The sequence below is a fragment of the Eubalaena glacialis genome, chromosome 6 (genome assembly GCF_028564815.1).
Source record: "Eubalaena glacialis isolate mEubGla1 chromosome 6, mEubGla1.1.hap2.+ XY, whole genome shotgun sequence".
In the NCBI taxonomy this organism is placed as follows: domain Eukaryota; kingdom Metazoa; phylum Chordata; class Mammalia; order Artiodactyla; family Balaenidae; genus Eubalaena; species Eubalaena glacialis.
Genome location: NC_083721.1, coordinates 119,157,874 through 119,184,651, shown reverse-complemented (window position 1 = coordinate 119,184,651; position 26,778 = coordinate 119,157,874). Strand labels below are relative to the sequence as shown.

At 37.1% G+C, this 26,778-nt stretch overlaps 1 protein-coding gene and 1 non-coding gene across 2 annotated transcripts in view; both read left to right on the top strand.

The window, feature by feature from the left end:
• The window catches only part of RNF13 (ring finger protein 13), a 155,684-nt gene that overhangs the window by 29,393 nt on the left and 99,513 nt on the right, over window positions 1-26,778 (top strand). Inside the window, exons 2-3 of the mRNA XM_061194563.1 lie at window positions 4,866-4,995; window positions 25,061-25,141. Of these exons, the coding sequence (XP_061050546.1) occupies window positions 4,882-4,995; window positions 25,061-25,141 (195 nt within the window). The 5' untranslated portion in view covers window positions 4,866-4,881. The remainder of the gene's footprint in view (window positions 1-4,865; window positions 4,996-25,060; window positions 25,142-26,778) is intronic.
• LOC133094219 (U6 spliceosomal RNA) lies at window positions 5,802-5,908 on the top strand. Its single transcript, XR_009701432.1, has one exon. It is a non-coding gene; the product is annotated as a U6 spliceosomal RNA (small nuclear RNA).

Here is a 26,778-nt window from a genome sequence, read left to right as displayed (position 1 = left end):
ATTAGATATGATCAGAGATGGTGGCAATGGATACATCTCTAGAAACCTGCTTGGTGTCTCTCAAGGAGTTTTACAGTTAACCTACATACAGTCTTGACAGTTTTCACCAATTAGAAAGTCATTTTTACAATAAATAATGTTGCCTAGTGATACAGTTGACAGTCTATATTTATCCCAACCCAGTAGTTTAAGTGCTGGGAGAAAGTAACAAAGGATTTAAGCTCGTTAACCTTTCCTTCCAGAAAACTTCTTGGAGAAGGGAAGATTTAACAACAAAAAAAACCCTATTGTGCTTTTTTTGGAGACTGCATTAACAACCATGGACCTTTTTCAAGAAACTGCATGTATCTATACATACATAAAATTTTGCATGCAATTTTATAGGATTCATAGTTTTTCCCTAAATTTTTCTTTGTAGGTAGAGTATATTTTATTTTCTGGATAATACACTAATGAAGATTTAGTGCTGGCAACAGCAGGGTGCATTCTTGAAACAGTGAGTTGATCAGAGCAAGAGCAAGGGCACCGTTTGATTACTGGAAATTTAAATTGTTTAGTTTGGACAGACTCTTTTTTTTTTTTTAAACAATTTTTCTTTTTTGCCACACTGCGCGGCATGTGGGATCTTAGTTCCCCGACCAGTGGTCAAACCCGGGCCCTCAGCAGTGAAAGCGCAGAGTCCTGACCACTGGACCGCGAGGGAATTCCCTGGACAGACTCTTAAAATGTGAAAATTGTAGACCTTTTTGCATCTTCTCCAACATTTACTTCTGTTGACTAACTGCCTTCCTTCCCCCACATTCATTTTAAAGTTCTTTTTTTTTCTTGGCTTTTGTGAAATCAATCTCTTTCTCTCTTTCTTTTCTCTGCTTTCCCTTTCTACTTAAATTTAGATATTCAGAGTTTTCTTTAACTCTCTTCTCTTTTTAATTTTTACTTTTACATTAAGATCACTTTAGTTATCACCTATTTGTTGATGATTCCTAAATCTCTCTTATGCCTTGGTAGAGCTCCTGACTTCTGTTTATCACTGTTTACATGTCCACTAGAATGTTTTACAAACATTAAGTGAAAAAATTCCCAAATTGCTCTCACTTCCACTAACTGTAGTTCTCCTTCTGTGTTTTCTCTCATCTACTGGCATCACCACCCAAACTCTTTTCCTCCTGTATTTCACTGTTGTGTTAAGTCCTTATATGCATTTTTGTATTTATTCACCACAGTTGTCTTTTAAATCCTAAATAATCTCCTTTTACAGATGAAGCAATTTAATAATTTTGCCTCAGAATCACACTGTTAGCATGTGGCAGTGCTGAGATATAAACTTAGGTCTGTCTAATACTAGATCTCATAATTCTTACCACAGTTATACTACTACCACTCACTTCTGTGACTTTAATCTAAAAAAATTAAGGATGTACCTGTAAGGTTTAACTATAAGAATATTTATTACAGAGTTTATAAGAAGAAGCAAATTCAATCTCCAATAATAGGGATTCCAATAAATCCAGTATAGAACATTTATACGAAATATCATGTGGTCATTATACATCCTGTTTTAGACCAGTAGTTTTCATTTTGTATATCAAAGTCATATATGGGAACCCAGTATATGAGATAGATTTTTTTAAAAAGTAGTGTTTGAAAGAGGTGGAAGCCCTAGCGGGTCTCATGGACTGCTGTCTGTAAGGGTTCTTGAGGGGATGTTATGGTACAGGGTTTGAAAGTTTTAATTTTTTCAAATATAGTAATAAATTAGAAAAATATTCATAATACAGTAAGTGAAGAGAATAGTTAACAAAACAACATGTATAGTGTATCCCAATTTTGCTAAATATATGTTTGAATTTATGCATAACTAAAAGAATGGGAGGTTATACATCAAAATATGGACACTGGTTATTCTTTTCTTTGGTGATTATGAGTGATTTTAATTTTTCACACATTTTCTACAGTGAACAAGAATTAGTTTTGTAAATAGAGACTTTAAAAAGTCCTGAATGTGTTATTTTAAAAAAGGCAATAAAAAATATGACCAAAACTCACTGCATATTATTAAGTACACACACACACACACACACACACACACACACACACACACACACACACACACACACACACAGCAAAAGAAGTAAATACTCCAGTGGCTGCTGTGCCATGAACATTGGTTTGAAGCCCTTGAGTACCTGTGTAAGCATAGGTCCATTACTCTACCTTTTAGACATCAACCTTGGATATTGATGCTATTTTCATTTGGGCTTTAGCATGTAGACTTCAGAGGCAGATTGCCTGGGTTTGAATACTGGCTCTGCTATTATTCATTATTTGATCTTGGACAAGGTACTTAATAAGGCCTAAGTTTTCCCCAACTATGAAATGATACCTTATAGGGTGTTGTTAGGATTAGATGACTTAAATTCAATAACATGCTTAGAGCAATGCCTGGTTAGTAAGTGGTCAATTATAGTTATTGTGATTATTATCATTCCTATCCTTAAGAGTTATTTCACCTCTAAACTCTCAGTGCATCTCTCTCCCCTAGAGTTAGCTGGGAATTCCAAAACTTTACAAGGGAAGTCATAGTTCTTATTCAGGTTAAGTTTCCCAAACAGGTCAGTGGTCAATATACCGTGTATTTATTTTTTCTAACAAAATTTAGTAGCAACTATACCTTATTTTATAAGGATTTATATGTTTTTATGGTATGATTTCTGCCTAGAAATTGTATAATGTGGTTATGATGGGGGTCCCCAAGACCACCCCCAAGTTCAGTGATTCACTAGAAGGACTTACAGGACTCAGCATATGATTGTACTCATGACTATGATTTATTACAGTGAAAGGATACAAAGCAGAGTCGGCAAAGGGAAAAGGCGTATGGGGTAAAATCCAGAGAAAACCAGGTGTGAGCTTTTAAGAGTCTCTCTCAGTGGAGTCACAGGGGATATGCTTAATTTCTCAGCAGTGAGTTATGATGACACATGTGGAATGTCTACCAGGGGAGCTCATTAGAGATTCAGTGCCCAGGGTTTATATTGGGGGCTATTCAGGTAGGCGCCCTCCACCTAGCATATACCAAAGTTTCAGACTCCCAGAAAGAAAGTAAGTATTCAACATAAACCACATTGTTTGCAGAATTTAGGCACAATGAGCTGTTCTTATCAGAGAATGATGGGAACCCTCCTGAAATCTAAGTTCTCAGATGCCAGTGAAGGGCCAACCTTGCAAGCAGGCCTTTCTAAGGATAGCAGTCTCAGGCCTTCTGTGTTAACTCTTTTCTCAACAGAGCTATATTGTAAAATGTATTTTACCTAAGAAACTAATACCAACAAATCTGTGCATTTTAAAAACAGCTTTATTGAGATATACACCATAAAATTTACCCATTTAAAGTAAAAAGTGTAGTGATTTTTAGTTTATTTATAGAGTTGTGCAATCATTGGCACAATCTAATTTTAGAACATTTTCATCATCCCGAAAAGAAACCCCATTTCCATGAGTAGTCATTCCCATTTCTATTTGTCCCCCCTCTCTCCCTGATTCTTACTCCAATCCCCAGGCAACCACTAATTTACTTTCTGTCTCTGGAATAAATCTATTTTTAACGTATTTTCACCTTTATTTCATCTCTGTTATTAATGGCTTTGTAAGATGGTAGTTCAGAAATTATTCAAGGGTATTTCTCTTTCAGTGTGTGTCAAAGAGTCAGTGTGAGTCTCTCTGGTAGTCTCTAAGTCCAGAGCTTTACCAACAGCAATCATCATCCAAATTGCTATTACATGAATTTGTGGTATTTAATGAAATAATTCATCATAAAGGCCCTTGTCTTTGTAAACTTCATTCTCACCATTTAAGAAGTATGTTATACAATTGGTTGAGGCTTACCAATGAGAATTTTGTTACTTATTTGGTTAACATTGAGTTCTTTCATGGTATCTTTTTTCTGTAAGATAGATAGGGATTCACGTAGAAAATTGGATGAGGTTGGGAGAGGTAGCTGCACTATTGCCATTGGGATGTAGAGAGGCAAAAAGGTGTGTATATATTGCTAGGAGGAAAAGGGCAAAAAGTATTACTTTATAATAAATGGCCATTTTTAAAAAGTATTCTCCAATGTGGGTACAATATTCAAGAATAAATAAAAAGTAAATTTACAAATTATAAAATTCTTTGTAAAACATTTTAAATCAAAGGTGCTTGTGCATTTTTTAATCATTATTTTGATTGAAATCTTGCTTGTCCCATAATTGAGTTGGTAGACAAGCTGTGCTATAAACTGAGAACTGTGGGAGGATCTTTATTTTGTGACTAAAACATAGAACTTAGTCACCATGAGTTGTGTAGGTATTGACTAACACTGGGTGTTTACCTAAATGTCCAAATCTGTGTAAACAATTACGCTTTTGAAGTACAAGTTTCATTTTAATCTTAATCCATGTTTGTAAGAGTTTTTTTAAAAATTTATTTATTTATTTATGGTTGTGTTGGGTCTTCGTTTCTGTGCGAGGGCCCTCTCTAGCTGTGGCATGCAGGGGCCACTCTTCACCGCGGTGCGCGGGCCTCTCACCATCGCGGCCTCTCCTTTTGTGGAGCACAGGCTCCAGACGTGCAGGCTCAGAAACTGTGGCTCACGGGCCCAGCCGCTCCACGGCATGTGGGATCCTCCCAGACCAGGGCTCGAACCCGTGTGCCCTGCATTGGCAGGCAGACTCTCAACCACTGCGCCACCAGGGAAGCCCTGTAAGAGATATTTTTGTAAGAGCATGTAAGAGATATTTTTGGACATCAGGAACTAATATATCAAATAACTTATTTTCAGGGACAGTGCACCAGAACTTATTGTTACTCATCTACTTGTCTTCCAGGTGATTTTACAGCGAGATGCTGCTCTCCATCGGGATGCTCATGCTGTCGGCCACACAAGTCTATACCATCTTGACTGTCCAGCTCTTTGCATTCCTAAACCTACTGCCTGTAGAAGCGGACATTTTAGCAGTAAGTAAATTTAAACAGTAAAATTTATTCATGTCTAAAAACATCCCTTAAAAGAAAAGTTTTTAAAAAGACCTAAATGATGGAGTGTTATACAATAACAAAATAATGGAATCTTACAAAGTGTTTACAAACACACAGGTGCACGTGCATAGCTGTTACTTGAAAGCGGGGGACCTTGCTCGTTATTTTATTGCTTGATGTTTAATAAGATCTCATGTACAATAAGTGTGTGATAAATGTTGCTCTTGAGAGTGTGTGCTGTCTTGAGTGCTGATGAGCACATATATTTAAATGCTGTGTGTTTTATGTAGAATCTTACTGTTTTTCTTGGTAATTGGTATATCTGTAATGACTCTGATAGTGATATTTTAAAAAATTGTACAAGATGTCCATAGAAAATTTCAACCTAAAGTTAACATTAATGAGTCAGAAGAGAAACATAATGGTCTTATCTTTCTTTTCCTTTCTTAAGAGTTTTATTAATACTTTTCCTTGGTTTAGATTACATCATGGACAACGAAGACATTAACAGATCTCTTGACCTTATCAGTTTATTTTGCACGATGTACAATCTCAGAAAATTTTATATGAATAACATTTAATCTGTACAAAATTATCTTTTCATTTGATAATTCTCATGAATTCCTTATATAGTGATGAGCTAGTTCATGAATATGAAGTATATCAAAGTAACCTAAAATATTTCTGGCGTCTCTCTTTTTATAAGATAAATGTATAAATCATTGTGATTTTCCAGGGGCTCTTTGAGAAATCCCAAAGATAATTTTAATTTTGAAAGACATCTAATGCTCATTTTGGCAGCACATAAACTAAAATTGGAATGATATAGAGAAGATGAGCATGGCCCCTGCACAAGTATGACATGGAAATTTGTAAAGTGTTCCATATTTTTTCAGCAAATGGTGCCAGGAAAATTGAATATTCACATGCAAAAGAATGAAGTTGAGCTCTTACCTTACACCATATACAAAAGATTAACTTAAAGTAAATCAAAGACCTAAACCTAAGAGCTAATACTAAAAAAACATTTAGGAGAAAACATATGGGAAAAGCTTCATGAGTTTGGATTTGGCAATGATTTCTTGGATATAACACCAAAAGCACAGGCAAAAAAAGAAAAAAATAGATAAATTGGACTACATCAAAATTTAAAACGTTTGTGCATTCAAAGAACAACATATCAAGAGAGTGAAGAGGAAACCCACGGAATGGGAGAAAATATTTGCAAATCATATATCTAATTAGGGGGTAACATCTAGAATATAAAAAGAACTCCTACTATTTAACAACAAAAAAAAAATAAACAACTAGATTTAAACATGGACAAAAAAATTGAATAGACAGTTCTCCAAAGAAGATGTACAAATGGCCAGTAAGCACAAGAAAAAATGTTCAAATCACTAATCATTAGAGAAATGCACATCAAAACCACAATGAGATATCATTTCATAGCCATTAGGATGGCTGTTATCAAAAACCAGAAAATAAGTATTGACAAATATGGAGAAACTGGAACCCTTGGCATTGTTGGTGTGAATATAAAATGGTGCAGCCACTATGGAAATTGGTATAATGGTTCCTCACAGACCCGTGGATTTGCTCTTCTTATTGGACAGGCTTCCATTTGGACGAATTCTGCTGAGGGTCACCAAAAACCTGATGAGTTTTTCCTTCCATCTTGACTTTTTTTTTTTTTTTTTTTTTTTTGACTTTTTAATCTTGAGAGCTTGGTTTCCATCCAGACTGTTCACTCTGGTTTTCTGCCATCGATCCACTTTGAGCCTGGAGTTTTCTTTATACAGTTGACCCTTGAACAACACAGGTTTGAACTGCGTGGGTCCACTTACATGAAAATTTTTTCCAGTGATATATTGGAATTTTTTTTTTTTTTAGATTTGTGACAGTTTGAAAAAACTTGCAGACCAATTGTGTAGCCTTTCAGCCAAGTTAACAAATTATCTTTCATTTCACCATTTCCTCCGACATTTCCTCCATATGATCAGTTCTGGAGCCTGGGAAGTCTGAGATCCAGGTGCCAGCAGATTTGGTTCTTGGTGAAGGCCCTCTTCCTGGCTTACAGATGGCCACCTTGCTGCTGTGTCCTCAGGTGGTGACAGAAGCAGGAAGCTCTAGTCTATCTTCCTCTTCTTATAAGGACATAAATCCCATCATGGTGACTCCACCCTCATAACCTCACCTAAACCTAATTACCTCCCAAAGACCTCACTTCCTAGGACGATCACATTTCCTTAGGGCTTCAATATATGAATTTTGAGGGGACACAAGCATTCAATCCTTAACAGTAGGTACTTAAGCCAAGTCCTCTGAACTTGGGGAAAGGATGGGAGAGTTGGGGCTTGGGTATTCCTCTGTAAGTCTCCCATGATGTATGTCTGAAGCAAGGTCCTGGAGCAACACCCGATCTTGTGAGGCAGATGCAGGCAGCATAATGGCCTTATGTTTGATGGTGGATAGCAGAGTTTTTAGAGAAGAAGGTTGCTCCTCAAAACCTTTGTAGTCCTTTCTGGGCTACTGTCTTACTGTCCTCTACACTAGGAAATGTATATATTTCCTATTTCTCATTTATGTGAAGCTAGAAAAGAAGAATTAACTGTATCTGTACGTGTGATGTGTGTATGTGTACGCCTATACTCTAGGTACTATGCAAAGGATTTACTGGTTTTTCTTTCTGGGTGCAAGCGATTTGCTTAATGACATTAGGTGAGAAATAGAAGGGCCAGAATTGTTGCTGACCAAAGCTTAATGTGGTCCTCAGCCATGCTTTTTCATACTGTAGCACTTGTGGAAGGGCCTAGAATCATTGTAGAACTTGAGAGACCCAGGCTGGTTTCTAAACCATAGCTTTTTGAAGGCATAGCAAATCTAATCCCTATGAGATTTCTCACCCTCTGTTACCCTCTTTAGTAGGAAACTGGTTGATCAGATTTTTCTAGAATAGTCTGGATCTTTTTGAGATGGAGTGGAAGTAGAACCTTTAAAGGACTGAGTCCATTGCTATTCAAATCTCTTCTCTAAATTGGTCCCCGAAGTCCTTGGAATCGTCTTAGGATGACTTTTGAAATGAGGTAGAGGATTTATACACTGAACAGGGAATGGAGTTCTCCTTGTCTCTCTTTTCTCCTTTGTTTTCTTTCATTCTCTCTTTTTTCCTCTGTTGATTCTAACATCTGCCACTCCTTGTCTTCTTTCTTTTTCACCTGAAGTGAACTGTTATTCTATAGTTCAGCTACGTGATGGGTTAAATGATTTTCAGTGAACTGCTCTGGGAACTTGACTAGCTATGTGATATGGATCAAATTTCTTAGTCACTATAAGTACCTCCGTTTTTTAATTTGTAAACTGGAGTGTTGTAGTGATGATTAAATAAGGTAAACTGCTTAGAACAGTACCTGACACATAATAAATGTTTTATCTTTGTTATCTTCTTTATAATTAACATTCTCATCATCTTTCACTCACTCCCTTGAGCAGTGTGTGTGACTGCCTAAGTTGTATTTTTTAATGTAGATACAAAACAAAAAGATATAGAAGAACAATCAGTCCCTGCCAGCAGTGTTCCCTGTGCCTCAGGCAGGTAGGTGTGGAATGTATGTTATCATCTAGTGAAGGAACTATCCCTGAGAGCTGCTTAAATCTGGTCTTTATGTTGACACTAAAAATAGAGGCTGACAGGAATGCAGAGATAGCTGGTGGCAAGTGGGCTGTGGAGTCATGTAACTGGGAAAAAGGGGAACTAAAAATTGAGGCAGAGAACTAGATGTGGTAACACAATCATTCAAAGGAAGTGATTCAAGAGGTAGAAAATATTAGCTCTTTTAGCTGAATAAGAACATCCCTGAAATCTGGGTTTGTAATAATAAAATTTAAGTATGTTGGATATCAGGTTGATTCTAGTTCTATTTTGGACAGGCATTAGGATGTTGCTTTTGAAAAGGTAAAGTCAGTTTCAGTCATGCTATTGGTATGCCAGATGATTTTATTTTTGGCAGTTGAATTCTCCCACTTGACTGTTAATTCCCTGACAACAGTATTTGTCCAACTGGTTGGTGAGTTTTAAGAGGATATGGAGATGCTACTGTATAGTGTGTTGCTGACTAGTCAGTAAGCCCCTTAGATCATGGGTACCTGGAAGGCAGGACTGTGTCTTACTAAACTTTATGTTTCTGGTACCTAGTAAGAGTTACACAGTAGGAATTCAATAAATATTTGAGTTGATTAATAGCTTTTCCTTGGAGATTTAGTTCTTTCATATTTTTTCTTTCTTTCTTTTTTTTTTTTTAATTTTAATTTTTTTTTGGCTGCACCTCGCGTCATGCAGGATCTTAATTCCTTGACCAGGGATCGAACCTGTGCACCCTGCAGTGGAAGTGCAGAGTCTTAACCACTGGACCACCAGGGAAGTCCTTCATATTTTCTTTTAATAGCATTTATTCCTTGGAACTTTAGATTATTGGGTTTTTTTAATTAGCAGTTCATTCTCTTTTCATCTCTTATCTCATCGTTTCTCTTTTCTTTAACCCTTAAAGGAAACATGAAGTTATTAATTATATAAGTTCATATCTAGAAACGTGGAGCTTTAGAATTGGCAGGGGCATGATACTTTAGAAATAACCAGATCAGTGTTGAATATTCTGAGGTCCATAGGCTACAATGACTTGTTAGCTTTGAGCTGAGCCATGATCTTATTGAGAAGTAGTATCTGTCTTATGTAGTTTTAGAGTCAAACAATCCAATTTTTGTTTACTCCCAATCTGCCTTTTGATTCTGTTGTAGAGATTTGTTAGAGATTTCGTTGCTTGTAGGGATTAGTTAGAGACTTCGTTGCTTGGTAGGTGTTTGTGGGGGTCAGTGGACAGAGTTAGGAGAGAAGCACCCAGTGGTTGGTGGTGTGAATGGATTGGATTATATAGCAAGGTAGTTAAGAGCTCCAGAAATGGGTGTTACAGTCTGGGTTGAATTCCAGTTCTACCACTCCTTAGCTCCATGACCTTGGGCAAATTACCTAACATCTCTTAAATTTCAGCTTACTTATGAAAATGGGATTGGAGGAGAGGCAGTGTAGGGCAATGGGTTAAGAGCCAGGGATCTGAGGCCAGACTGCCTGGATTAGAATCCTGGTTCTTATTTACTAGAGCAAGTTATTTTCAAGCGGAGTATTTTTATTCTGTAGTCAGTCAGTCTGTAAAATGAGGATGATGATAATAGTGGCTGACTTTATAGGATTGTCATAAGGATTAAATAAGTGAATACCTGTCAGGTGTTTAGCATGATGTCATAAATGCTCCATAATTGTTAGCTATTTGTTACTTTCTGAATTGAATTAAACCTTCTGTTAAGGCTGCTGTCAAAAAAGAGAACAGGTTAAGAAAAGACCTCTTCAAAATAAGTAAAGTCGCAACATGGTAATCACTGAGAGTGGGATTCCAGAGAGGAATAATTTTTTTTTCTGTTTCAAAAATTTTAACAGTGAGTGTGCTTTAATTTCATGAGCAGCAGCGTTCCCTCTGCCCCCCACCATACTAAAAAAGAAAGCACTTTTGTATTAAAGATGTTTCTGTTTGTCTTGTTCATGATAGAAACTTTGTTTTTTTTAATTTAAACAATGTGATTGTAAAAAGCAGTGTGAGCAAAGTTAACAATTGCTTTCCTGAGGAAAGACAAAGCAGTTTCAAAATGAGTCTCACTCAATAACAAAACTTATTCCAAGTTAGTGTTACAAGTACTGTAGTTAAAGCTAGGTATTTTATTTCTGAAATTCTAACCAAAAAAGTGAACTCAGTAATAAGAAATAATAAAAGTAATAGGAAGTGATAAAAGAGTACTTTAGTACAGTTGTAGATTTTCCATTTCCTAATTTTTTTACTTTTCAACTTAAACATAATTTATTATGCTCTCATCTCTGGAATAATTTCTGAAAATGGGGAGAAAGAGTATAATTATCATGATAATCAAACAAATGCATTAGTACTAATTCTCGAGATATAATCCAAACCAGCAATCTACATAAGAATCTAGTTAACATTCTCAGACCTAATTTCAAATCAATAATAAGTGTGAAAAGTCATTCAACCCATTGAAACCAAAATGAAAAAGATAACTTTACCCCACACAATTAGAAATGTTTCTAGTAGACTCACGTAAAACCATTGCTCTATGTCCTGTGATCTACAGGCTGTCCTTCCCACCAAACAACCTCCCTTGATCCATCCTCCGGTGCAGTAAAAAGTCAGTCAAATTCAGCAACTCAGGGAAACATCGATGTGGAAAAGGAGTTAGTTACATCACCAAAAAGAGACATAAAGCTCATAAGTTTATAAAACGCACCCATAAATTCTTTCTCTGTCAATAACTTAAATTTTTTTAAAAAAATATTATGTACACCTTTTTTTTTAACATTTTTTTTAAAAATCCGTCATCAATTTTATACACATCACTTTATACATGTCAATCCCAATCGCCCAATTCAGCACACCACCATCCCCACCCCACCGCAGTTTTCCCCCCTTGGTGTCCATACGTTTGTTCTCTACATCTGTGTCTCAACTTCTGCCCTGCAAACCGGTTCATCTGTACCATTTTTCTAGGTTCCACATACATGCGTTAATATACGATATTTGTTTTTCTCTTTCTGACTTACTTCACTCTGTATGACAGTCTCTAGATCCATCCACGTCTCAACAAATGACTCAATTTCGTTCCTTTTTATGGCTGAGTAATATTCCATTGTATATAGGTACCACATCTTCTTTATCCATTCGTCTGTTGATGGGCATTTAGGTTGCTTCCATGACCTGGCTATTGTAAATAGTGCTGCAGTGAACATTCGGGTGCATGTGTCTTTTTGAATTACGGTTTTCTCTGTGTATATGCCCAGTAGTGGGATTGCTGGTTCATATGGTAATTCTAGTTTTAGTTTTTTAAGGAACCTCCATACTGTTCTCCATAGTGGCTGTATCAATTTACATTCCCACCAACAGTGCAAGAGGGTTCCCTTTTCTCCACACCCTCTCCAGCATTTGTTGTTTGTAGATTTTCTGATGATGCCCATTCTAACTGGTGTGAGGTGATACCTCATTGTAGTTTTGATTTGCATTTCTCTAATAATTAGTGATGTTGAGCATCTTTTCATGTGCTTCGTGGCCGTCTGTATGTCTTCCTTGGAGAAATGTCTATTTAGGTCTTCTGCCCATTTTTGGATTGGGGTGTTTGTTTCTTTAATATTGAGCTGAATGAGCTGTTTATATATTTTGGAGATTAATCCTTTGTCCGTTGATTCACTTGCAAATATTTTCTCCCATTCTGAGGGTTGTCTTTTCGTCTTGTTTATGGTTTCCTTTGCTGTGCAAAAGCTTTGAAGTTTCATTAGTTCCCATTTGTTTATTTTTGTTTTTATTTCCATTACTCTAGGAGGTGGATCAAAAAAGATCTTGCTGTGATTTATGTCAAAGAGTGTTCTTCCTATGTTTTCCTCTAAGAGTTTTATAGTGTCCAGTCTTACATTTAGGTCTGTAATCCATTTTGAGTTTATTTTTGTGTATGGTGTTAGGGAGTATTCTAATTTCATTCTTTTACATGTAGCTGTCCAGTTTTCCCAGCACCACTTATTGAAGAGACTGTCTTTTCTCCATTGTATATCTTTGCCTCCTTTGTCATAGATTAGTTGACCATAGGTGCGTGGGTTTATCTCTGGGCTTTCTATCTTGTTCCATTGATCTATGTTTCTGTTTTTGTGCCAGTACCATATTGTCTTGATTACTGTAGCTTTGTAGTATAGTCTGAAGTCAGGGAGTCTGATTTCTCCAGCTCCGTTTTTTTCCCTCAAGACTGCTTTAGCTATTCAGGGTCTTTTGTGTCTCCATACAAATTTTAAGATGATTTGTTCTAGCTCCGTAAAAAATGCCATTGGTAATTTGATAGGGATTGCATTGAATCTGTAGATTGCTTTGGGTAGTATAGTCATTTTCACAATGTTGATTCTTCCAATCCAAGAACATGGTATATCTCTCCATCTGTTGGTATCATCTTTAATTTCTTTCATCAGTGTCTTATAGTTTTCTGCATACAGGTCTTTTTGTCTCCCTAGGTAGGTTTATTCCTAGGTATTTTATTCTTTTTGTTGCAGTGGTAAATGGGAGTGTTTCCATAATTTCTCTTTCAGATTTTTCATCATTAGTGTATAGGAATGCAAGAGATTTCTGTGCATTAATTTTGTATCCTGCAACTTTACCATATTCATTAATTAGCTCTAGCAGTTTTCTGGTGGCAGTTTTAGGATTCTCTATGTATAGTATCATGTCATCTGCAAACAGTGACAGTTTTACTTCTTCTTTTCCAATTTGTATTCCTTTTATTTCTTTTTTTTCTCTGATTGCCATGGCTAGGACTTCCAGAACTATGTTGAATAATAGTGGTGAGAGTGGACATCCTTGTCTCGTTCCTGATCTTAGAGGAAATGCTTTCAGTTTTTCACTGTTGAGAATGATGTTTGCTGTGGGTTTGTCATATATGGCCTTTATTATGTTGAGGTAGATTCCCTCTATGCCCACTTTCTGGAGAGTTTTTATCATAAATGGGTGTTGAATTTTGTCAAAAGCTTTTTCTGCATCTATTGAGATGATCATATGGTTTTTATTCTTCACTTTGTTAATATGGTGTATCACATTGATTGACTTGTGTATATTGAAGAATCCTTGCATCCCTGGGATAAATCCCACTTGATCGTGGTGTATGATCCTTTTAATGTGTTGTTGGATTCTGTTTGCTAGTATTTTGTTGAGGATTTTTGCATCTATATTCATCAGCGATATTGGTCTGTAATTTTCTTTTTTTGTAGTATCTTTGTCTGGTTTTGGTATCAGGGTGATGGTAGCCTAATAGAATGAGCTTGGGAGTGTTCCTTCCTCTGCAATTTTTTGGAAGAGTTTGAGAAGGATAGGTGTTAGCTCTTCTCTAAATGTTTGATAGAATTCATCTGTGAAGCCATCTGGTCCTGGACTTTTGTTTGTTGGAAGATTTTTAATGACAGTTTCAATTTCATTACTTGTGATTGGTCTGTTTATATTTTCTGTTTCTTCCTGGTTCAGTCTTGGAAGGTTATACCTTTCTAAGAATTTGTCCATTTCTTCCAGGTTGTCCATTTTATTGGCATAAAGTTGCTTGTAGTAGTCTCTTAGGATGCTTTGTATTTCTGCGGTGTCTGTTGTAACTTCTCCTTTTTCATTTCTGATTTTATTGATTTGAGTCCTCGCCCTCTTTTTCTTGATGAGTCTGGTTAATGGCTTATCAATTTTATCTTCTCAAAGAACCAGCTTTTAGTTTTATTTATCTTTGCTATTGTTTTCTTTGTTTCTATTTCATTTATTTCTGCTCTGATCTTTATGATTTCTTTCCTTCTGCTAACTTTGGGTTTTGTTTGTTCTTCTTTCTCTAGTTTCTTTAGGTGTAAGGTTAGATTGTTTACGTGAGATCTTTCTTGTTTCTTTAGGTAGGCTTGTATAGCTATAAACTTCCCTCTTAGAACTGCTTTTGCTGCGTCCCATAGGTTTTGGGTCATCGTGTATTCATTGTCATTTATCTCTAGGTATTTTTTGATTTCCTCTTTGATTTCTTCAGTGATCTTTTGGTTATTTAGTAATGTATTGTTTAGCCTCCATGTGTTTGTGTTTTTCACGTTTTTTCCCCTGTAATTCATTTCTAATCTCATAGCGTTGTGGTCAGAAAAGATGCTTGATATGATTTCAATTTTCTTAAATTTACTGAGGCTTGATTTGTGACCCAAGATGTGATCTATCCTGGAGAATGTTCCGTACACACTTGAGAAGAATGTGTAATCTGCTGTTTTTGGATGGAATGTCCTATAAATATCAATTAAATCTATCTGGTCTATTGTGTCATTTAAAGCTTCTGTTTCCTTATTTATTTTCATTTTGGATGATCTGTCCATTGGTGTAAGTGAGGTGTTAAAGTCCCCCACTATTATTGTGTTACTGTCAATTTCCTATTTTATAGCTCTTAGCAGTTGCCTTATGTATTGAGGTGCTCCTATGTTGGGTGCATATATATTTATAATTGTTATATCTTCTTCTTGGATTGATCCCTTGATCATTATGTAGTGTCCTTCCTTGTCTCTTGTAACATTCTTTATTTTAAAGTCTATTTTATCTGATATGAGTATAGCTACTCCAGCTTTCTGTTGATTTCCATTTGCATGGAATATCTTTATCCATCCCCTCACTTTCAGTCTGACTGTGTCCCTAGGTCTAAAGTGGGTCTCTTGTAGACAGCATATATATGGGTCTTGTGTTTGTATCCATTCAGCAAGCCTGTGTCTTTTGGCTGGAGCATTTAATCCATTCACGTTTAAGGTAATTATCGATATGTATGTTCCTATGACCATTTTCTTAATTGTTTTGGGTTTGTTTTTGTAGGTCCTTTTCTTCTCTTGTGTTCTCAACTTATAGAAGTTCCTTTAGCATTTGTTGTAGAGCTGGTTTGGTGGTGCTGAATTCTCTTAGCTTTTGCTTGTCTGTAAAGCTTTTGATTTCTCCATCAAATCTAAATGAGACCCTTGCCGGGTAGAGTAATCTTGCTTGTAGGTTCTTCCCTTTCATCACTTTAAGTATATCATTGCCACTCCCTTTTGGCTTGTAGACTTTCTCCTGAGAAATCAGCTGTTAACCTTATGGGAGTTCCCTTGTATGTTATTTGTCGTTTTTCCCTTGCTGCTTTCAATAATTTTTCTTTGTCTTTAATTTTTGCCACTTTGATTACTATGTGTCTCGGCGTGCTTCTCCTTGGGTTTATCCTGTATGGGACTCTCTGCGCTTCCTGGACTTGGGTGGCTATTTCCTTTCCCATGTTAGGGACGTTTTCGACTATAATCTCTTCAAATATTTTCTCTGGTCCTTTCTCTCTCTCTTCTTCTGGGACCCCTATAATGCGAATGTTGTTGCGTTTAATGTTGTCCCAGAGGTCTCTTAGGCTGTGTTCATTTCTTTTCATTCTTTTTTCTTTAGTCTGTTCCGCAGCAGTGAATTCCACCATTCTGTCTTCCAGGTCACTTATCTGTTTTTCTACCTCAGTTATTCTGCTATTGATTCCTTCTAGTGCAGTTTTCATTTCAGTTATTGTATTGGTCATCTCTGTTTGTTTGTTCTTTAATTCTTCTAGGTCTTTGTTAATCATTTCTTGCATCTTCTCAATCTTTGCCTCCATTCTTATTCCGAGGTCCTGGATTGTCTTCACTATCATTATTCTGAAATCTTTTTCTGGAAGGTTGCCTATCTCCAGTTCATTTAGTTGTTTTTGTGGGGTTTTTTCTTGTTCCTTCATCTGGTATATAGCCCTCTGCCTTTTCATGTTGTCTATCTTTCTGTAAATGTGGTTTCTGTTCCACAGGCTGCAGGATTGTAGTTTTTCTTGCTTCTGCTCTCTGCCCTCTGGTGGTTGAGGTTATCTAAGAGGCTTGATGGGAGGCTCTGGTGGTGGGTAGAGCTGACTGTTGCTGTGGCAGTCAGAGCTCTGTAAAACTTTAATCCATTTGACTGTTGCTGGGTGGGGCTGGGTTCCCTCCCTGTTGGTTGTTTTTCCTGAGGCAACCCAACACTGGAGCCTACCTGGGCTCTTTGGTGAGGCTAATGGCAGACTCTGGGAGGGCTCACGCCAAGGAGTACTTCCCAGAACCTCCACTGCCCGTGTCCTTGTCCCCACGGTGAAACAGAGCCAGCCCTCGCCTCTGCAGGAGACCCTCCAACACTAGCAGGTAGGTCTGGTTCAGTCTCCCCCAGAGTCACTGCTCATTCTCCCGGGTCCCAATGCGCACACTATTCCGTGTGCACCCTCCAAGAGTGGGGTCTCTGTTTCCCCCAGTCCTGTCGAAGTCCTGCAATCAATTCCCACTAGGCTTCAAAGTCTGATTCTCTATGCATTCCTCCTCCCCTTGCCGGACCCCCAGGTTGGGAAGCCTGATGTGGGGCTCAGAACCTTCAGTCCAGTGGGTGGACTTCTGTGGTATAAGTGTTCTGCAGTCTGTGAGTCACCCACCCAGCAGTTACGGGATTTGATTTTACTCCGATTGCGCCCCTCCCACCGTCTACCATGACTTCTCCTCTGTCCTTGGACGTGGGGTATACTCCTTGGTGAAGTCCAGTGTCTTCCTGTCGATGACTGTCCAGCAGCCAGTTGTGATTCTGGTGCTCTCGCAAGAGGGAGTGAGAGCACGTCCTTCTACTCCACCATCTTGGTTAATCTTCTCTTTTTTAACATCTTTATTGGAGTATAATTGCTTTACAATGTTGTGTTAGTTTCTGCTCTGTAACAAAGTGAATCAGCTATATGTATACATATATCCCCATATCCCCTCCCTCTTGCGGCTCCCTTCCACCCTCCCTATCCCACCCCTCTAGGAGGTAACAAAGCACCAAGCTGATTTTCCCGCGCAATGCAGCCGCTTCCCACTAGCTATCTCTTTTACATTTGGTAGTGTGTATATGTCAGTGCTACTCTCTCACTTCGTCCCAACTTACCCTTCCCCATCCCCGTGTCCTCAAGTCCATTCTCTATCTCTGGGTCTTTATTCCTCTCCTGCTCCTAGGTTCTTCCGAACCAATTTTTTTTTTTTTTTTTTTTAGATTCCATATATATGTGTTAACATACAGTATTTGTTTTTCTCTGACTTACTTCACTCTGTATGACAGACTCTAGGTCCATCCACCTCACTACAAATAACTCAACTTTGTTTCTTTTTATGGCTGAGTAATATTCCATTGTAGATATGTGCCACATCTTCTTTATCCATTCATCTGTCGATGGACACTTAGGTTGCTTCCATGTCCTGGCTATTGTAAATAATGCTGCAGTGAACGTTGTGGTACATGACTCTTTTTAAATTATGGTTTTCTCCGGGTATATGCCCAGTAGTGGCATTGCTGGGTATGACCGGTGTGAGGTGATACCTCGTTGTAGTTTTGATTTGCATTTCTCTAATGATTAATGATGTGGATCATCCTTTCATGTGTTTGTTGGCAATCTGTATATCTTCTTTGAATGTCTGTTTAGGTCTTCTGCCCATTTTTGGATTTGGTTGTTTGTTTTTTTGATATTAAACTACATGAACTGCTTGTATATTTTGGAGATTAATGCTTTGTCAGTTGCTTCGTTTGCAAATATTTTCTCCCATTCTGAGGGTTGTCTTTTCATCTTGTTTATGGTTTCCTTTGCTGTGTAAAAGCTTTTAAGTTTCATTAGTTCCCATTTGTTTATTTTTGTTTTTATTTCCATTACTCTAGGAGGTGGATCAAAAAAGATCTTGCTGTGATTTATGTCAAAGAGTGTTCTTCCTATGTTTTCCTTTAAGAGTTTTATAGTGTCTGGCCTTACATTTCGGTCTTTAATCCATTTTGAGTTTATTTTTGTGTATGGTATTAGGGAGTGTTCTAATTTCATTCTTTTACGTGTAGCTGTCCAGTTTTCCCAGCAACACTTATTGAAGAGGCTGTCTTTTCTCCATTGTATATTCTTGCCTCCTTTCTCAAAGATAAGGTGACCATGTGTGTGTGGGTTTATCTCTGGGCTTTCTATCCTGTTCCATTGATCTATATATCTGTTTTTGTGCCAGTACCATACTGTCTTGATTACTGTAGCTTTGTAGTATAGTCTGAAGTCTGGGAGCCTGATTCCTCCAACTCCGTTCTTCTTTCTCAAGATTACTTTGGCTATTTGGGGTCTTTTACGTTTCCATACAAATTGTGAAATTTTTTGTTCTAGTTCTGTGAAAAATGCCATTGGTAGTTTGATAGGGATTGCACTTAATCTGTAGATTGCTTTGGGTAGTATAGTCATTTTCACAATGTTGATTGTTCCAATCCAAGAACATGGTATATCTCTCCATCTGTTTGTATCATCTCTCATTTCTTTCATCAGTGTCTTATAGTTTTCTGCATACAGGTCTTTTTTCTCCTCAGGTAGGTTTATTCCTAGGTATTTTATTCTTTTTGTTGCAATGGTAAATGAGAGTGTTTCCTTAATTTCTCTTTCAGATTTTTCATCATTAGTGTATAGGAATGCAAGAGATTTCTGTGCATTAATTTTGTATCTTGCTACTTTACCAAATTCATTGAGTAACTCTAGTAGTTTTCTGGTAGCATCTTTAGGATTCTCTATGTATAGTATCATGTCATCTGCAAACAGTGACAGTTTTACTTCTTCTTTTCCAATTTGGATTCCTTTTATTTCTTTTTTTCTCTGATTACTGTGGCTAAAACGTCCAGAACTATGTTGAATAATAGTGGTGAGAGTGGGCAACCTTGTCTTGCTCCTGATCTTAGTGGAAATGGTTTCAGTTTTTCACCACTGAGAATGATGTTGGCTGTGGGTTTTTCATATATGACCTTTAGTATGTTGCGGTAAGTTTCCTCTGTGCCTACTTTCTGGAGAGTTTTTATTATAAATGGGTGTTGAATTTTGTCAAAAGTTTTTTCTGCATCTATTGAGATGATCACATGGTTTTTATTCTTCAACTTGTTAATACCGTGTATTACATTGATTGATTTGCATATATTGAAGAACCCTTGCATTCCTGGGATAAACCCCTCTTGATAATGGTGTATGATCCTTTTAATGTGCTGTTGGATTCTGTTTGCTAGTATTTTGTTGAGGATTTTTGCATCTATGTTCATCAGTGATAACTGGCCTGTAGTTTTCTTTTTTTTTTAATTAATTAATTTATTTATATTTTATTTTTGGCTGCAGTGGGTCTGTGTTACTGCGCATGGGCTTCCTCTAGTTGTGGTGAGCAGGGTTACTCTTTGTTGTGGTGCGCGGGCTTCTCACTGCGGTGGCTTCTCTTGTTGCGAAGCACGGGGTCTAGGTGCGTGGGCTTCTGTAGTTGTGGCGCACAGGCTTAGTTGCTCCACGGCACGTGGGATCCTCGGACCAAGGCTTGAACCCGTGTCCCCTGCATTGGCAGGCGGATTCTTAACCACTGTGCCACCAGGGAAGTCCCTTTTTGTGACATCTTTGTCTGGTTTTGGTATCAGGGTGATGGTGGCCTCGTAGAATGAGTTTGGGAGTGTTCCTCCCTCTGCTATATTTTGGAAGAGCTTGAGAAGGATAGGTGTTAGCTCTTCTGTAAATGTTTGATAGAATTTGCTTGTGAAGCCATCTGGTCCTGGGCTTTTGTTTGTTGGAAGATTTTTAATCACAGTTTCTATTTCAGTGCTTGTGATTGGTCTGTTTATATTTTTTATTTCTTCCTGGTTCAATCTCAGAAGGTTTTGTTTTTCTAAGAATTTGTCCATTTCTTGCAGGTTGTCCATTTGATTGGCATATAGTTGCTTGTAGTAATCTCTCACAATCTTTTGTATTTCTGCAGTGTCAGTTGTTACTTTTCCTTTTTCATTTGTAATTGTATTGATTTGAGTCTTTTCCCTGTTTTTCTTGATGAATCTGGCTAGTTGTTTATCAATTTTGTTTATCTTCTCAAAGAACCAGCTTTTAGTTTTATTGATCTTTGCTATTGTTTCCTTCATTTCTGTTTCATTTATTTCTGATCTGATCTTTATGATTTCTTTCCTTCTGCTAACTTTGGGGTTTTTTTGTTCTTCTTTCTCTAATTGTTTTAGGTGTAAGGTTAGGTTGTTTTTATGAGAGTTTTCTTGTTTCTTGAGGTAGGATTGTATTGCTATAAACATCCCTCTTAGAACTGCTTTTGCTGCATCCCATAGGTTTTGGGTAGTCGTGTTTTCATTGTCATTTGTTTCTAGGGTTTTTTTATTTCCTCTTTGCTTTCTTCTGTGATCTGTTGGTTATTTAGTAGTATATTGTTTAGCTTCCATGTGTTTGTATTTTTTACAGTTTTTTTTTCCTGTAATTGATACCTAGTGTTATAGCGTTGTGGTCGGAAAAGATACTTAATATGATTTCAATTATCTTAAATTTACCAAGGCTTGATATGTGACCCAGGATATGATCTATCCTGGAGAATGTTCCATGAGCACTTGAGAAGAAAGTGTATTCTGTTGTTGTGGGATGGTATGTTCTGTAAATATCAATTAACTCCATCTTGTTTAATGTGTCATTTAAAGCTTGTGTTTCCTTATTGATTTACATTTTGGATGATCTGTCCATTGGTGAAAGTGGGGTGTTAAATCCCCTACTATTATTGTGTTACTGTTGATTTCCCCTTTTATGGCTGTTAGCATTTGCCTTATGTATTGAGGTACTCCTATGTTGAGTGCATAAATATTTCCAATTGTTATATCTTCTTGTATTGATCCCTTGATCATTATGTAGTGTCCTTCTTTGTCTCTTGTAATAGTCTTTATTTTAAAGTCTATTTTGTCTGATATGAGAATTACTACTCCAGCTTTCTTTTGATTTCCATTTGCATGGAATATCTTTTTCCATCCACTCAGTTTCAGTCTCTGTGTATCCCTAGGTCTGAAGTGGATCTCTTGTAGACAGCATATATACGGGTCTTGTTTTTGTATCCATTCAGCCAGTTTGTGTCTTTTGGTTGGAGCATTTAATGCATTCACATGTAAGGTAATTATTGATATGTATGTTCCTATTACCATTTTCTTAATTGTTTTGGGTTTGTTATTGTAGGTCTTTTCCTTCTCTTGTGTTTCCTGCCTAGAGAAATTTCTTTAGCATTTGTTGTAAAGCTGGTTTGGTGGTGCTTAATTCTCTTAGCTTTTGCTTGTCTGTAAAGGTTTTAATTTCTCCGTCAAATCTGGATGAGATCCTTGCTGGGTAGAGTAATCCTGGTTGTAGCTTTTTCCTTTTCATCACTTTAAATATGTCCTGCCCCTCCCTTCTGGCTTGCAGAGTTTCTGCTGAAAGATCAGCTGTTAACCATATGGGGATTCCCTTATATGTTTTTTGCTGCTTTTCCCTTGCTGCTTTTAATGTTTTTTCTTTGTATTTAATTTTTGATATTTTGATCAATATGTGTCTTGGCGTGTTTCTTCTTGGATTTATCCTGTATGGGACTCTCTGTACTTCCTGGACTTGATTATTTCGTTTCCCATATTAGGGAAGTTTTCAACTATAATCTTTTCAGATATTTTCTCAGTCCCTTTCTTCTTCTCTTCTTCTTCTGGGACCCCTATAATTCGAATGTTGGTGTGTTTAATGTTGTCCCAGAGGTCTCTGAGACTGTCCTTAATTCTTTTCATTCTTTTTTCTTTATTCTGCTCTGCAGTAGTTATTTCCACTATTTTATCTTCCAGGTCAGTTATCCATTCTTCTGCCTCAGTTATTCTGCTATTGATTCCTTCTAGAGAATTTTAAATTTCATTTATTGTGTTGTTCATCATTGTTTGTTTGCTCTTTAGTTCTTCTATGTTCTTCTTATATGTTTCTTGCATTTTCTCCATTCTATTTCCAAGATTTTGGATCATATTTACTATCATTACTCTGAATTCTTTTTCAGGTAGACTGCCTACTTCCTCTTCATTTGTTTGGTCTGGTTGGTTTTTACCTTGCTCCTTCATGTGCTGTGTATTTCTCTGTCTTCTCATTTTGCTTAACTTACTATGTTTGGGGTCTCTTTTTCCTTTTCACAGGCTGCAGGTTCCCAGTTCTCGTTGTTTTCGGTGTCTGCCCCCATTGGGTAAGGCTGGTTCAGTGGGTTGTGTAGGCTTCCTGGTGGAGGGGACTGGTGCCTGTGTTCTGGTGAATGAGGCTGGATCTTGTCTTTCTCGTGGGCAGGACCGCATCTGGTGGTGTGTTTTGGGGTGTCTGTGAACTTATTATGATTTTAGGCAGCCTCTCTCCTAATGGGTGTGGTTGTGTTCCTGTCTTGCTGGTTGTTTGGCATGGGGTGTCCAGCACTGGAGCTTGCTGGCCGTTGTGTAGAGCTGGGTCTTAGCATTGAGACAGAGATCTCTGGGAGAGTTCTCACCGATTGATGTTACATGGGGCCGGGAGGTCTCTGGCGGTCCAAAGTCCTGAACTCGGCTCTCCTACCTCAGAGGCTCAGGCCTGACACCCGGTCAGAGCACCAAGACCCTGTCAGCCACACAGCTTTCCACAGCCAAACTGACTGCTTGTGTGCAATCTGGGTTTGTCACCTGGAGAAGTTTCCGCAAAGACCATACGAATTCTTTATCAGCTTCCAAAGTCCAGAACTCCACACCCCAGAGGACCCCCTTCGGATGTGCTGCCTCTCCCCTTCCACCCTCAGGTCCTCTCCATTTCCAAATTTTAAAAGTACATTTTTAAAAAAGTACTGCCTGTACACATCTGTATTTTTTTTTTGGTTTGTCTGTGTTGATCTAGATCTATTTACTTATTTTACAGTGGTGTCTTTGGCCTTGGAGGAGTTAAATGACTTTGTCAAGTTCAAAGCTGATCATAATTTAATTGAATCAATTAAAGAAAGATGTTTTAATTAAGAGATTAAATGATACATTGTGATAATGAATATGAAAGCACTTTTTGACTCCAAAGCATTTTGTAAACCGTAGAGCACTCTGCAAATATGAATTATTTTTAAAGTAGGAAATTACTCTGAAACATTGCTGGCCTCCAGGTATACTGCCAGGCTGATTATCCCAGAGGTAAAAGAATGGATAGTTTCAGCAATCAAATGCAGATGCTTGAATCACACAATTTATTGAATTAATTACAAACATACAGTGATAAGCATAGGTAGAAGATGGGTATGTTAATACACTCAGGTTAGGATGCGAGTGGGAGGCAAGAGCCACACTACCTGAATCCTGTGTTTTCTGTTTTTAGTTTGTCTAGTCTCTATGCTGTATCAGTTTTCCCTGGTGACAGTGTGGTTACCAGGACCTGAATTGAGGATGACTTGCAAGGGGACTTGACAGATGGAAGGTGTCTGGATCCAGTGTTTGTTTGCTCTGGTGGAGAGACTTGAGGTTTTTACATCTGAACACAGCTGTAGTTGGCTGTTAACCTACAGGGCTGTTTATCTGGGTGTCTCAGGCAGATGGCACATGAGGCTAGAATGAGGATCACCAGTGGGTGTTTGATTTAAGGACCACATAGCTATCAATCTGGATGTGTGACCTAATCCATGCTTTGTGAATATTTAAGGTTTGCTTCATCCTTCCATCTTTTGCTGTCTATACATAACATTCTTGCTTTGTTCCATCCTTTTAATCTATATTCAGAACAAATGAGTTCTAGTTTTTCTGTCTTTGGCCTATAGTTTACTGACAAGTATCTTAACTTCTGATATATCATACAAATTTCACCTGTGTTTCAAAAGTTACTTGTTTACTATCTTTGCTTCGTTCATCTATCTTCCTTGTTTCTCTTGTTTTCTTTAAAGCACATTGAATATAGCATCTTAAATAATACAGCAAGCTCACTTCACAATTATTATTATTATCTTCTAAAAGCACAGCACAGGTAGAGGACTGATAAATATTGTAGCATAGGAATCTGTATCTATAAGGAAGGGGAAAGTTGTTAAAGAGCTTGAATACCTTCAGCTCTCTCTATGTATGTATTTCATTGAGTTTAGTCCTTTCATTGTTCAGCCCTGGATAAAAGTGTTCAGATTACTTAAAAAATGGCAGTATCTTAAAAGTATGATTTGATACTCCTTCTTTCTCTGGGGGAAAGGCATCTTTCAAAGCTATTGTCAGAAATCCTGTAAATCTCTTCTATTAAATCAGACCCTTATAGAGAAAATAAAATGGAACTCTTGCTGGAAAATAATCTGTCTAGAAAATTTCTTGTTAGGGAATTGTCTATGGGGAAAAACTCAGAAAAACAGTAGGTGGTTTAATGTTATACAATTATTGCTTCTGTTTAATAATAATTACATGAAATCAGAATCCCATTTAAGCAGTTGTTTATGTAGTAAATTGTATACATTCCTTTCTATTTTAGTGGATGTGCATTTACAAAGTTGATTTTATTGTGATAAGCTGTGATAGTAAATCAAAATCGTGGAAGTGACAACTTAAATAATTTGACAGACTTTTTGTTTTTAATGTTATGTGTACATTGGTTGTAACCTGATTGTTTTTAATTTTGTATTTAGTATAATTTTGAAAACGTGTCTCAGACATTTGATGACCTTCCAGCAAGATTTGGTTATAGACTTCCAGCTGAAGGTTTAAAGGTAAGAAAATAGTAATATATAATTAAAGGTACAGGATATTTAATAAAGTGATCTTTATTTCTCTTTATTTGTTTAAAGAATGAAAATATTTCTGCTACTTATCATAAAACTTATACATGTTTATTCGTAAAGATTATTCAAAAGGTATGAAGAAGAAAGTAAAAATCACCTATGATTGTATTATTCTGAACTAGCTGCTGTTAACATTTGGTATATATTTCAGACCTGTTTTCTAGAATATGTGCCATGTGTGTGTTTGTAGATATACATGTGCATATATAGGTACAAATATATTTGCATATATATTTATGTACATATATAATGAATCTATATTTAATGCTAATAGAAATATACCACTTAGTTACCTGCCTTTTTTACTTTATTGTAAATCTAGAACATCTTTTCATGCTAATAGACAAGGATCTGCGTTTTTATTTGCTGTGGCTGCATGGTTTTGCCATATCATGAAATACTGTGTATTTTTGAACATTGTTTTGTTTAACTTTTTTTACAGTGGATATTTAGCTTGTCCAGTTTTTGCTAATACACTTTGCCCATTTTTAAATTAAGATGTCCATTCTTATTGATTTGTAAGAATACTTTATATATTAAAAGTGCCAATCTGTTGTTTGCCATATATGCCTCAGATCGTTTTTCTCAGTTTGTCCTTCATCTTTTAATTTTAAAGTGTCAGAAGTTTTGTTTATGTAGTTAAATATTGTTATCTTTCCCTTCTACCTCTGGAGTCATGCTTAGAAGTTCCTTCCCTATTCCAAGATAATATAAGATTTTTATGTTATGTAAGTTAGAATACATGAAATTGTATATATATGTACCACAGAAAGTTTTCAGTTTGTTCTTTCTTTCTTTATTTTTTAACTGACAAAGCAAAAGACTTTATTGGGAAGGGGAGCCCGGGTAGAGAGCAGCAGGGTAAGGGAACCCAGGAGAACTGCTCAGCCACTTGGCTCGAGGTCTCAGGTTTTATGGTAATGGGGTTAGTTTTCGGGTTGTCTCTGGCCAATTATCTTGCTTGGCCCATATTTGGTCTGACTCAGGGTCCTTCATGGTGGCACATGTATCTCTCAGCCAAGATGGATTCCTCTTCTAACTTTCTTAAAATTCCTTATTTAAGTAGCATAAAACTGTTATTCTCAGGATAGCAGGTATCTCCAAGAGGGACACATCAGTTTTTAATTTTTTTAACATTTTAAATTATTAAAAAAATTCCCAACGTTGTGTAACTATTTGTCATTGTAAATTTTTAAATAATATTTATTTATTTATTTATGGCTGTGTCGGGTCTTAGTTGCTGCAGCACGTGGGATCTTTTGTTGCAGTGCGTGGGCTTCTCTCTAGGTGTGGCATGTGGACTTAGTTGCCCCATGGCATGTGGGATCTTAGTTCCCTGATCAGGGATCGAACCCATGTCCCCTGCATTGGAAGGCGGATTCCTAACCACTGGACCACCAGGGAAGTCCCCTGTAAAAATATTTAAACAGAAAAGAAGTATACAGAGGAAAAAGGAAAAAACCTTCCTGTGACCCTTCCTCATCTATACATATTAATGCCACTTCCTCTTCAGAGTTCAGCATCAGGGTGTTAATGTGCTCTTAGATCCTTTTCTAAATATGTAG